The sequence below is a fragment of the Aotus nancymaae genome, unplaced genomic scaffold, assembly GCF_030222135.1.
Source record: "Aotus nancymaae isolate 86718 unplaced genomic scaffold, 86718_ANA_hifiasm-v0.15.2.pri h1tg000011l, whole genome shotgun sequence".
Lineage (NCBI taxonomy): Eukaryota > Metazoa > Chordata > Mammalia > Primates > Aotidae > Aotus > Aotus nancymaae.
In genome coordinates, this window is record NW_026988422.1 from 87931845 (window position 1) to 87945135 (window position 13291).

Consider the following 13291-nt stretch of genomic DNA (forward strand, 5'->3'; position numbering starts at 1 on the left):
AGCTGTGGTGGGCAGTGGAGGGGCTGAGGCCGGCGGGCAGTCCTGGAGGGTGGAAGCTGGCGTCAGGGGCTCCCACATGCGGTCCTCCTCCCGGCAGATTGAAAACCTGCGGGCCTTCACAGAGGAGCGAGCCAAGCTGGCCAACGCCGACCAGTTCTACGTCCTTCTTCTGGCCGTTCCCTGGTGAGCACGGCCGCCCTCAGACCCCAGTGCCCGGGCCCCAGATGGGAGAGCAGGGATAGGGAGTAGGGCCCAGCCAGGGAGGGGAAGGGGCCTCTAGGAGCAGCCTGGCAGCTGTCACTCGAGCCCCACCCCCAGCCCTTCCCTTCAAAGAGTGAGGCTCGAGGCCTGCGCAGGGCCTGGATCCCGCTCTGGGCCGGCCCGGTAGGGTGCCTCCTGGATGGGGCAGGTGGTGGAAACCCCCTCTCTTTGCCCACCACCCAAGCCAGAGCCCTGTGCTGACTGCCCCTCTGGCGGGGGCAGGTGGGGGTGCGGGCCACTGACCCCTGGCTGTGCCGTCCCCAGCTACCAGCTGCGAATCGAGTGCATGCTGCTGTGTGAGGGCGCGGCCGCCATGCTGGACATGGTGCAGCCCAAGGCCCAGCTGGTGCTGGCCGCCTGCAAAAGTGAGTGGGGACAGGCGGGGCGCATGTGCAGGAGGAACAGGCCTCAGAACCTGGGTGCGGGGCTGCCCGGGGCCCCTGATACTGCCGAATCTTAATCGCGGGGCGCGTGTGCAGGAGGAACAGGCCTCGGAACCTGGGGGCGGGGCTGCCTGGGGCCCCTGATACTGCCGGAATCTTAATGGCTGTGAAGAGCACCCGAGGGTGCCAGCCTTCACCACACTCCGAAACCTCCCTGCTGCCACCACCTTGGACACACACCCGCTGGACGCACAGACACGCATGCCCACTGCCACTCTCAGGCACGTGCACACGCAGACACGGGCACACAAGACATGTAGACACACGTACACGACCCTGCGCGCACACACACACACCCTCACACATGCGTACAGACACGTGCACTCACACAGGCACCGTCTCTGAAAGAGGATTCAGCGGGGACCTGCCACGGCCCTTGGGCAGGGAGAGGGACAGGTGTGGCCCACCGAGGCACAGCTTGCATCTGTCAGGCACACCGTGGGCGTCCACTCCCATCGGCGGAGGGTTTGCAGCCCCCGGGCCCTGCCCTGTGTCCCTTTTGGTGCTGGGCTGACCCTGGGGAGGGCAGGGGTGCTGGCAAGCAGGACCACACCCCACACCAGGGCATGGGGCCTCCGAACCAAGAGCCCCACTCCAGCCCTGGCTGCCCCTGCAGGCCTGCTCACCAGCCGCCGGCTGCCCGTCTTCTGCCAGCTGATCCTGAGGATTGGGAACTTCCTGAACTATGTAAGTCAGGGGCAGCCCCCAGCCCACCTGGCCCACCGGGGCCGCAAGACTCACTCCCTGCCCCTCCCAGGGCAGCCACACCGGTGACGCCGATGGCTTCAAGATCAGCACGTTGCTGAAGCTCACGGAGACCAAGTCCCAGCAGAACCGCGTGACGCTGCTGCACCATGTGCTGGAGGTGGGTGTGGCAGTGGGCACCAGTGGGGGCATGATGGCAGGGCTTCCAGTGCCCCCGGAGCTGCAGTGTAGACGTCATATCCCCATGGCCTCCGCTCAGGACCCCGTCTGCAGCTGCGCACGGCCCGCCCAGCACCCCTCCTTCCTTCCTGCAGCACAGGCCCCCTGTATCCCCAGGATACCTGCCCCTGGTCTCGGGGGACAGTCCCTAGGAAAAGCAGAAACATCACAGTCATAGCCAGGCCCAAGGGAAAGATGTGAAGGTCTGGAGTGCTGGGGGTTTTCTGGACTTTAATTGCTAAGGGTTAAAGCTAGGGGGTGGGGCGGGGCATCCCCAGGCTGAGAGTGTGGCCACCGTGGAGCTCGCTGCACGTGTCCCTTTTCAGGAAGCAGAAAAGAGCCACCCCGACCTCCTGGAGCTGCCCCGGGACCTGGAGCAGCCTTCACAAGCAGCAGGGTAGGCAGCTCCTGCCAGCCCACCCTTCAGCTGTGCCCAGGCAGCTCCCGCCAGCCCACCCCTCAGCCGGGCCCAGGCCGCTCCCGCCAGCCCACCCCTCAGCCGGGCCCAGGCAGCTCCCGCCAGCCCACCCCTCAGCCGGGCCCAGGCAGCTCCCGCCAGCCCACCCCTCAGCCGGGCCCAGGCCGCTCCCGCCAGCCCACCCCTCAGCCGGGCCCAGGCCGCTCCTGCCAGCCCACCCCTCAGCCAGGCCCATCCCTCAGCTGGGACCAGGCAGCTCCTGCCAGGCCATCCCTCAGCCGGGCCCAGGCAGCTCCTGCCAGCCCACCCCCGTCAGCCAGGCATGGGCCCCAACTTCTGTCCCCAGCCAGTGAGGTGGCTGCCCTCCAGGGCTGGGTCTCACAGCTGCAACTCAGCCCCACCACCCCTAGGAGCCCTGGCCAATAGAATGCTTTCCTTTTGGGACAGGACCATGTCTGCCATGGCCTGTCCCCTTCTGACTTAGGCGAAGAAACAGCCCTAGAGGCAGGGGCTGGCCGGGTCACGGTCACACCAGGGGCAGGTCTAATACAGCCCATTCACAAGGTGAACCTTCATGACAGCCATGAGCAAGCTCAGGCCTCCCTCATTATACAGATGAGGAAACTGACACCCAGGAGAGCAGTGTCACTTCCCGGATCATACAACCCAGGCAGGAGGGCAGCCTGGGCCCCCCACTACACAGCCTGGATCCCCACTACACAGCCTGGGCCCCCCACAACACAGCGTGGGCCCCCGCTACACAGCCTGGATCCCCGCTACACAGCCTGGGCCCCCCACTACACAGCCTGGGCCCCCCACTACACAGCCTGGGCCCCGCTACACAGCCTGGGCCCCCGCTACACAGCCTGGATCCCCGCTACACAGTGTGGGCCCCCGCTACACAGCCTGGATCCCCGCTACACAGCCTGGGCCCCCCACTACACAGCATGGGCCCCCGCTACACAGCCTGGATCCCCGCTACACAGCCTGGGCCCCCCACTACACAGCCTGGGCCCCCGCTACACAGCCTGGGCCCCCGCTACACAGCCTGGGCCCCCGCTACACAGCGTGGGCCCCCGCTACACAGCCTGGATCCCCGCTACACAGCCTGGGCCCCCCGCTACACAGCCTGGGCCCCCCGCTACACAGCCTGGGCCCCCCGCTACACAGCATGGGCCCCCGCTACACAGCCTGGGCCCCCGCTACACAGCCTGGGCCCCCGCTACACAGCGTGGGCCCCCGCTACACAGCCTGGATCCCCGCTACACAGCCTGGGCCCCCCGCTACACAGCCTGGGCCCCCCGCTACACAGCATGGGCCCCCACTACACAGCGTGGGCCCCCGCTACACAGCCTGGATCCCCGCTACACAGCCTGGGCCCCCCACTACACAGCCTGGGCCCCCCACTACACAGCCTGGGCCCCCGCTACACAGCCTGGGCCCCCGCTACACAGCCTGGATCCCCGCTGCACAGCCTGGATCCCCCACTACACAGCGTGGGCCCCCACTACACAGCCTGGATCCCCGCTACACAGCCTGGGCCCCCCGCTACACAGCATGGGCCCCCGCTACACAGCGTGGGCCCCCGCTACACAGCCTGGATCCCCGCTACACAGCCTGGGCCCCCCGCTACACAGCCTGGGCCCCCGCTACACAGCCTGGGCCCCCGCTACACAGCCTGGGCCCCCGCTACACAGCCTGGATCCCCGCTACACAGCCTGGGCCCCCCGCTACACAGCGTGGGCCCCCCGCTACACAGCGTGGGCCCCCGCTACACAGCCTGGATCCCCGCTACACAGCCTGGGCCCCCCACTACACAGCCTGGGCCCCCGCTACACAGCCTGGGCCCCCACTACACAGCCTGGGCCCCCGCTACACAGCCTGGATCCCCGCTGCACAGCCTGGATCCCCCACTACACAGCGTGGGCCCCCACTACACAGCCTGGATCCCCGCTACACAGCCTGGGCCCCCGCTACACAGCCTGGATCCCCCGCTACACCGCCTGGGCCCCCGCTACACAGCCTGGGCCCCCGCTACACAACCTGGATCCCCCGCTACACAGCCTGGATCCCTACTACACAGCCTTGTCCCCCCACTACACAGCCTGGGCCCCCTCACTACACAGCCTGGATCCCCACTACACAGCCTGGATCCGCACTACACAGCCTGGACCCCCCACTACACAGCCTGGGCCCCCACTACACAGCCTGAGCCCCCCACTACACAGCCTGAGCCCCCCACTACACAGCCTGAGCCCCCCACTACACAGCCTGGATCCCCACTACACAGCCTGGATCCCCGCTACACAGCCTGGACCCCCGCTACACAGCTTGGGCCCCCGCTACACAGCCTGGATCCCCCGCTACACAGCATGGGCCCCCCACTTCACAGCATGGGCCCCCCGCTACACAGCCTGGGCCCCCTGCTACACAGCCTGGATCCCCACTACACAGCCTTGTCCCCCCACTACACAGCCTGGGCCCCCTCACTACACAGCCTGGGCCTCCTCACTACACAGCCTGGATCCCCGCTACACAGCCTGGATCCCCCACTACACAGCCTGGATCCCCATTACACAGACTGGATCCCCCACTACACAGCCTGGGCCCCCCACTACACAGCCTCGATCCCCCACTACACAGCCTGGATCCCCCACTACACAGCCTGGGCCCCCCACTACACAGCATGGGCCCCCGCTACACAGCCTGGATCCCCACTACACAGCCTGGATCCGTACTACACAGCCTGGACCCCCCACTACACAGCCTGGGCCCCCACTACACAGCCTGAGCCCCCCACTACACAGCCTGGATACCCACTACACAGCCTGGATACCCACTACACAGCCTGGATACCCACTACACAGCCTGGATCCCCCACTACACAGCCTGGGCCCCCCACTACACAGCCTGGATCCCCCACTACACAGCCTGGATCCCCACTACACAGCCTGGGCCCCCAGCACAGGGTGCTTCCCGGGCTCCACCTGGCCTGGAAGGTTCTCTGGCTCAGGAGCTGCCCAGCCTTGGGGAGAGCCAGGCAAGCGGGACAGGCCGAGCGTTCGGGTCCCCTCCCAGATGCTCAGAGCTGTAGGTGGCACTGCACAGGAGTGGGAGGGGCTCAGAGTGCAGCCTGCAGTGTGCACAGTGGGGCACGGGGGTCTGCAGGGGAGGGACTCCCCTGTCCAGGGGCTCCCCTGTCCCAGCGAGGCTGGACGTCAGCTGTTGCTGTCTCTGCCCGGCCCTCCTCACCTTTCAGGATCAACCTGGAGATCATCCGCTCAGAGGCCAGCTCCAACCTGAAGAAGCTTCTGGAGACGGAGCAGAAGGTGTCTGCCTCGGTGGCCGAGGTCCAGGAGCAGTACACCCAGCGCCTCCAGGCAAGTGGGCACCTGGGCTGGGGCTGGCAGGAGCCGCAGCCCTCATAGAAAGAGCGGGGCAGGTGAGCAGCCGTGCGGTCTGGCTCCAGGGTGGATCCTGGGGGCCGAGGTTCCCAGGTGTGCACGGTCGGGGTACAGGCCCCTGCTCCTTCTCAGAGACTGCTGTCCTCAGGGCCTGTCCCTGTGGCCGCCACCGTCCCACAGCTCAGGGCCTTGCCCCAGCTGGTGCCCGCAGGGCTCTCACGAGGCCGTCACGTGCCCTTGCTCCCAGGCCAGCATCTCGGCCTTCCGGGCACTGGACGAGCTGTTTGAGGCCATCGAGCAGAAGCAGCGGGAGCTGGCCGACTACCTGTGCGAGGACGCCCAGCAGCTGTCTCTGGAGGACACGTTCAGCACCATGAAGGCCTTCCGGGAACTCTTCCTCCGCGCCCTGAAGGTGGGGGCAGCCCCGCACGGCACAGCCTGTCTGGCTAGAGCGGGGTCCCGAGGCCCCCGGCCTTCCTCCAGCGGGACGGGCAGAGGCACCCTTGCCAGATGGACACGGCCACATGGGCCCTGCCCTGCCGCAGCTCAGGGAGGGGGACACGCAGGCCCACGGAGCCCCTGAGGGATGCCTTGCTTGGGTGACGGGGCCACTTCTGCCGATGCAGGAGAACAAGGACCGGAAGGAGCAGGCGGCCAAGGCAGAGAGGAGGAAGCGGCAGCTGGCGCAGGAGGAGGCGCGGCGGCCTCTGGGAGAGGACGGGAAGCCTGGTGAGGCGGGGCCACCGGCCGGGCAGGGAGCGGGCAGCTCTGGGGTCCCTGTCTGTGCCCTAGCCTCCCTCCCCCCACCACCCCCAGCCCTCTAGGTGGGCTCCAGGTTCCCGTGCCGCTCCCTGAGTGTCCCACGCTCCTCAGTCAGGAAGGGGCCCAGGAAGCAGGAGGAGGTGTGTGTCATTGACGCCCTGCTGGCTGACATCAGGAAGGGCTTCCAGCTGCGGAAGACGGCCCGGGGCCGCGGGGACGCCGAGGGGGCCAGCAAGGCAGCCTCTGTGGATCCCCCAAGGGCCACAGAGCCCGGTAAGACCCTCTCCCACTCCCTCCTTATGGTGCCTTTGCCACTGTCCCTGCCCTCCTCCAGGAAGCCCTCCTGACTTCACTGGAAAGTCCTCTCCTCTCCCCTGGCCGCTCTGGAGGCTCCTGAGACTGGAGACAGCTGAGGGGGCAGGCAGCTGCTCAGCCGTCATCCCTCCCTCGGCTCACTCCAGCTCTCCACTGTAACCACGGGCCCTGCCCCAGTGCTGAAGCGGTGGCCCAGCCCGCAGGTCCTGAGAGATGAGGTCGGGCCCACTGACCATTGCCCCTGGGGTCAGAGCGGGCAGGAAAGGCAGGCTGCAAGGCCCTGGTGGGAGGGCCCCATTCCTGGAGTGGCTGGCTCGGGGTGCGAGGGATGGCATGGCCCAGTGTCCCCTGCCCTGCCACAGTGTAGACAGACCAGGGACACCGAGAACGGGTCCTGCTCTGAGGCATCACAGGAGGCTTCCTGGGGAGGAGGCTTTGCAGGGCGTTCAGGTAGACAGCAGGATGGAGGAGGCTGCACTTGGGCCGGCTCGGGAGCAGGGGGCCTGCCCTTCACTGGCATGTCCCTCCAGCCATAGTGGCCACTGGCGACCCTTCAGGAGACCCTGTGGATGGCACGCGCTGCCCCACCTCTGAGCCCAGCCTTGATGCTGCAGTGGCCAACAAGTCCCGGGCCTGGGACCTTGTGGACGCCGGGACCCACTGCCCTCAGCCCACCCTGGAGCAGTCGGGGGAGGGTGGTCCCCGGCCCCTGGAGAGGCGTTCTTCCTGGTACGTGGATGCCAGTGAGGACCTAACCACCGAGGACACCCAGTGCCCCCAGCCCTCGGAGGGGGCCTGGCCGGTGACTCTGGGAGATGCTCAGGCCCTGAAGCCCCTCAAGTTCTCCAGCAACCAGCCCCTGGCGGCCGGAAGTTCAAGCCAGGATGCCAAGGATCCCACTACCTTGCCGGGCGTCCTCCAGGCTGAGGCCGGCAGCACGAGCCAGGGGCGGGCGGACACTGTCCACGGCCGCAGTGTCAGACCCCCTACGGCAGGCCCGGGCGGAGACAGGGATGAGGACGAGGAGGACACAGCCCCAGAGTCCGCGCTGGACACATCCCTAGACCGGTCCTTCTCCGAGGATGCGGTGACCGACTCCTCGGGGTCCAGCACACTCCCCAGGTCCCGGGGCCGGGCCTCAAAGGGGACCGGCAAGCGAAGGAAGAAGCGCCCCTCAAGGAGCCAGGAAGGTAACTCAGGGAGGGGCCCCGGGCACCATCCCACGCCAGGATGCTGGCGCCCAGCCGGTCCCTTCCCTTCCCCACTGGGCACTGCAGGCTCCAGCTGCACCCAGGAGAGGTGACTTGGGTGTGGCATGCGAGAGGAGGTGGCAGCGCTTCCCGGAGGGCAGCTTTAGGGCTGCTGAGGCCCGTGCGGCTGTTCGCCAACCCACCTTTGCGCCACCTCCATTAGGGAGTAGGGGCGGACACCGGGCACAGGGCACCAGTCCCGGGCAAGCGGCTGCCATGAGTTTCAGCAGCCAGAGAACCGGGCCGCCCTCAGAGGGTGTTGGCGTGCCTAGCCCGGCCCCACCAGCCCACCCGCTCCGAGCCAGGGCTGCTCCCTTGAGACAAGCCGTTGAGTGCATTTCTTTTATTTGAAAGCAGAGGTTGCCCCTGATTCTGATGCTAATAAAACCGAAAGACTGTGTGTGATTAACTAAGGTACGTCCACGCGGCCCGCGCTCCGCTCCGGGGCTAACAGCAGCTGCAGGGCAGGGGCGGGGCTAACAGCAGCTGCAGGGCAGGGGCGGGGCTTGCTGCCCAACGCCTCCGGGACACTAACCTGGCTTCTCTCCGGCTGCCTGGTGTGGCCTCGCCTCTCCCGCGCCGCTGGTGGTGGGCTCCCCCTTCTGTCCCCTCCCTCTCTGCAGGTCACCTGCTCACCCAGTGTCTCCCCTGGGCATGCGGGCCGGTGGTAGGGCCAGCCGGCTCCCTCAGCGAGCAGGATCCGGAGGCCCCAGGGCAAGGGTGGGACCTCCTGGCTGGCAGGACAGGCTGAGGTGGCTCCTGTCTGGTGTCCTGGCCCTGACTGCAGCACCAGTAACCCTTTGGCTTTCCTGCTGTCGGTGGAGTTCACTCTGAACACTGTGTCAGTGGGATGGGGCCTCTTGGGGCATGTCCCCAGCAGTCTGTGAGGAGACAGGGAGGGTCCCAGGAGTAGACGCTGCCGGGACAAGCACACTACAACCCCTCCTGTCGGACGGGGGTGTCCTCCTACCCTGAGGCCACGGGTGGGACTGTGGAATGCACATTACTCCCAGCACACCCTGCGTCTTCTGGGAGGGCCCCCGCCGAAGGTCAGCCAGCCACCATCCACAGGGCTGGAGAGGCCGATGCATTCAGCTAGATAGACCGGCCTGTGCTGGGTGGAGGAGGAACCAGAGCACAGAACCAGAAGGTCCAGCCCAGCCAATTGCGAGCTCTGTGAGCCCAGGTCGTGGGGCCTCCAGCACCTCCAGCCTGGCTCAGAGAGAGCCCAGTGTCCGCGCCCTGCAGATATGCTAGGGCTGAGGCTGGGGCTAGGCCCAAGGTGCACACCTGAGGTCTGCTGGTGCCGTCAGAGCCCAGAGAAGCTTCTCTGGACATTTGTCCTCGCTGTTGGGGCACAGCCTGCACCCTGGGTTCCAGCTTTTGCTTCCGGGGTCATCTTCCAAGCGTGGCCCTCTGGTGTGAAACACCCACATGTATTTTTTAGAAAGGTGCTGGCGTCTCCCTTAGAGGCTGGAACCTGGACTTGCTGGCTCTGGGTGCGAGGAGCAAGGGAGCATGCGGGCCTGGGGCCGGCAGCCACGTGTGACAGCGCTTCAGTGAAAGGCGGACGTGCCCAGCGCCGGCTCCACGCTCCGCCCGGTTCCCTCCTGGACCGGCTGCACATGCTTGGCGTCCACCCGCCCCAGCTCCTGCCACGAAGGCAGCTGAGGGCAGGAGGAAGGAATCCTGCCCTTTTCTCCCCAACTTTTTATTTTTTATGTTTATTTAATTTTTTTTTTTTTTTTTTTTTTTTGAGATGGAGTTTCGCTCTTGTTACCCAGGCTGGAGTGCAATGGCGCGATCTCGGCTCACCGAAACCTCCACCTCCTGGGTTCAGGCAATTCTCCTGCCTCAGCCTCCTGAGTAGCTGGGATTACAGGCGCGCGCCACCGTGCCCAGCTAATTTTTTGTATTTTTAGTAGAGACAGAGTTTCACCATGTTGACCAGGATGGTCTCGATCTCTTGACCTCGTGATCCACCCGCCTCGGCCTCCCAAAGTGCTGGGATTACAGGCGTGAGCCACCGTGCCCGGCTATTTTTTAATTTTAATTTTTTGAGACAGCATCTCAATCTGTCGCCCAGGCTGCAGTGGCACGATCTTGGCTCACTGCAACCTCCACCTCCACAGTTCAAGTGATTCTCCTTCCTCAGCCTCCTGAGTAGCTGAGACTACAGGCATGTGCTACCACGCCCAGCTAAATTTTTTTTTTTTTTTTTTGTATTTTGAGTAGAGACTGGGTTACCATGTTGGTCAAGATGGTCTTGAACTCCTAAGCTCAGGTGATCCTCCCACCTCAGCCTCCCAAAGTGCTGGAATTACAGGTGTGAGCCACCACGCCTGGCCTCTATTTTTTTTTTTTTTTCTGAGACAGAGTCTCACTCTGTCATACAGGCTGGAGTGCGGTGGTGCAATCTCAGGTCACGTCAACCTCCACCTTCTGGGTTCAAGTGATTCTCGTTTCTGAGCCTCCCGAGTAGCTGGGACTACAGGAGTGTGCCACCACGCCTGGCTAATTTTTTTATATTTTCAGTAACGACAGGGTTTCCTCATGTTGGCCAGGCTGGTCTCAAACTCCTGACCTCAGGTGATCCACGTGCCTCAGCTTCCCAAACTGCCAGATTACAGGCGTGAACCACCGCGCCAGGCCCCCAACTTTTTATTTAGAAAATCTTCAACACCACAGGAAATTGCATAGGATCAGAATGACTAACACCTTCTCCCCAAAATTGCAAACATTTGCCAAAAATGCCAAAATTGTGACCATTTTGCTACAGTGCCCCCTCCGACTGAGCCAGTTGAGAGTCCCTTACAAACATCACGGCACTGGCCCTCTAAACTGGCCCACAGACGCCTCCTGGGAGCACAGGCTCCTCCCTCGTCCCACGGGCAGGGCGGGCTCCAATGCGTTTCACATCCACGTGCTCCTAAGATTCGGTCCCAGTGCAGATGTGCCGTTTGTCCCAAGAATTCCTTTTCTAGTTGTTGCTTCGTTGTTTTTTGCAAATGAGATACTATGTGGAATCACATGCTGTGTTTGGTTGTCATATCGCTCCAGTCTCTTTTGTTCTAGAACATTCCTGCCCCTTTTTGTCTCGTATGGCATTGACATTCTGGAAGACACCTTCACTTTGGGTTTGCCTGATTGCTCCCCCCAAGTTGGACCAGGTTGAGTTCTGGGGCAGGAGTTCTACCCCAAGGGACGCCATGTCCTCCCAGCTGGGTGGGGCCGTTCGTGGCAGCAGCACCGACCATGGATACGGGGGTGGTTTCTGAACCTCCCACCGCGTGAGCACCACGCGCTCTGTGCTCAGTAAGCTCCTGCGGTGACCCATGGAACAAACCGCTGCAGCCCGATTCTGTGTTCACGGCGCCTCCGAGTGTTCCCCTCTCCCCTGCCCTTGTGTGAGTTTTGAACGTGTGGTAATCCATCAGTCACTGCCATGCATTTGGTGTGGACCGGCGGGGGCCCTTGACCCCCAGCCCCAAGCGCTTCCCATCTTTGGCACAAGCCCCTGCTCCCAGCTCACCCTGGGCTTGCTGCCCCCCCCAACAGTGGGCTGTTGAGGGCAGGAGACCTGTGGGGCCATCTGGGTGGCGGGAGCTGTGGGGGCAGGGCTGAGCACCCTCAGCAGCCCACTGGAGAAAGCATGGCTGGGGTCCTCGTGTGGGGCCCAGGGCCCGATGTGGAGGCGATGGAGGGCTCCAGGTGGTGGCAGTGGGGATTACTGAGTATAGACAGTGTGTGGCCTGGGTCTGAGACATGAGATGGAGGCACAGGCCACTGAGACTCCCCATCTCAGCAGAAAGGAGACAGGCTTAGGGTGCTACGCCTTGCCAAAACCCAGTCTGGCCAAGCTGTCCCAGCACCTTCTACTCAGATAAGTTATGCTGCTCCAGAGAAAAAACCTGGGGTCTGCATGGCATAACCCGCTGGACAGTGGTGATGAAGGGTTCAGGGACCTGAGGGCCCAGAAGCGGGCACCTGGTGTTATTACCCAGCAGAGCTGCTCCTAATGATGTCATTTCTCCTCTCTCCTTATAGGCCTCAGGCCCAGGCCCAAGGCCAAGTGAGAGAGCCCTGGCCAGCCCGCTGGACATGCTGCCATTCTGCTGAGAGAGGCTCTTCTGGGGCCGGGCTGGGACTGGGCCCCGGAAACCAAACTCCGTGCCTTACCCAGCCGGGGCCCTCCTGGAGCCTTCTTGGGGTGTTGTGGCTGGGACCCCAACAGGTACCGGTGTCCCACCAGGCCTGGTGCCCTCCTGGACCGCCTGCACGCGCCAGCCTCCCACTTGCTTCCTAAAGGCGACCCTGGCCCACACGCGCATGCTCCCGGTGCGGCCTGCCCAGGGCCAGCAGGGGGTGCTGCATCCCACCAGTGCCCGCCACAGCCCTGCCTGCCCTACAGCCCAGTGGGGTTTAATCAAAACGCAATGCTTTGTGAATCTTTAAAGCTCAGAGGTGGCCAAGTTGGGGGCCCTGGGCAGGGGCAGGCTGGCAGGCGGTGCCATGGCAGGCCAGGGTCCCTTCCCATGGGGTCGGGCCCCATCCCAGCATGTCCAGCCCCTGAAGTTGGGGGAGGGGGGTCTGCCTTTGCTGTCACTGCCAGGCCAATGCCCTGCAGCTGAGACTTGGCCGCACATCAACAGAAAACCCTTCCCAGTGCCAGCTGCCCAGGGTGGCTGGGCCCTGGGGCAATACGGGTCCCACCTGAGGGGCTGCAGGGTGACACCCAGCAGCCACCGCCCCATCACTGCCCACTCAGCAAGGGCAGCCTGCCCAAGCCTGCCCCTTGCCAGGTGTGTGCCCTGAGGCTGGTGGCTAGACACGTGGCCAATAAAAAGCAGATCTAGCCCCACGTGTGCCTGTGGTGTTCAGAGGCTGTGGGAGTGGGCGGCAGACGCAGGCTCCCACAGACGTGGTGGGCACTGGACAGGCCCCATGTGAGCATTCACCGCTGAGGGTCCCCGAATCGCATGTGAGCATTCACCGCTGAGGGTCCCCAGACCGCGTGTGAGCATTCACCTCTGAGGGTCCCCAGGCCGCGTGTGAGCATTCACCGCTGAGGGTCCCCGAATCGCATGTGAACATTCACCTCTGAGGGTCCCCAGACCGCGTGTGAGCATTCACCTCTGAGGGTCCCCGAATCGCGTGTGAACATTCACCGCTCAGGGTCCCTGAATCGCGTGTGAGCATTCACCTCTGAGGGTCCCCAGACCGCGTGTGAGGATTCACCGCTGAGGGTCCCCGAATCGCGTGTGAACATTCACCTCTGAGGGTCCCCAGATCGCGTGTGAACATTCACCTCTGAGGGTCCCCAGACCGCGTGTGAGCATTCACCTCTGAGGGTCCCCAGACCGCGTGTGAGCATTCACCGCTGAGGGTCCCCGAATCGCGTATGAGCATTCACGGCCGAGGGTCCCCGAATCGCGTGTGAGCATTCACCTCTGAGGGTCCCCAGACCGCGTGTGAGCATTCACGGCCGAGGGTCCCCGAATCGCGTGTGAGCAT

At 64.3% G+C, this 13291-nt stretch overlaps 1 protein-coding gene across 3 annotated transcripts in view; it reads left to right on the forward strand.

The window, feature by feature from the left end:
- The window catches only part of INF2 (inverted formin 2), a 31650-nt gene extending 19017 nt beyond the window's left edge, over positions 1–12633 (forward strand). For 2 of the 3 annotated variants that reach the window (XM_064375264.1, XM_064375262.1), the window contains exons 12-23: positions 98–183; positions 526–626; positions 1321–1391; positions 1462–1569; positions 1955–2025; positions 5306–5426; positions 5698–5862; positions 6077–6179; positions 6324–6485; positions 7058–7717; positions 8135–8191; positions 11825–12633. In XM_064375264.1, the coding sequence (XP_064231334.1) occupies positions 98–183; positions 526–626; positions 1321–1391; positions 1462–1569; positions 1955–2025; positions 5306–5426; positions 5698–5862; positions 6077–6179; positions 6324–6485; positions 7058–7717; positions 8135–8190 (1704 nt within the window). In that variant the 3' untranslated portion in view covers position 8191; positions 11825–12633. The remainder of the gene's footprint in view (positions 1–97; positions 184–525; positions 627–1320; positions 1392–1461; positions 1570–1954; positions 2026–5305; positions 5427–5697; positions 5863–6076; positions 6180–6323; positions 6486–7057; positions 7718–8134; positions 8192–11824) is intronic. The other variant, XM_064375263.1, reaches the window with a different exon arrangement.
- The last annotated feature ends 658 nt before the right edge of the window (positions 12634–13291 follow it).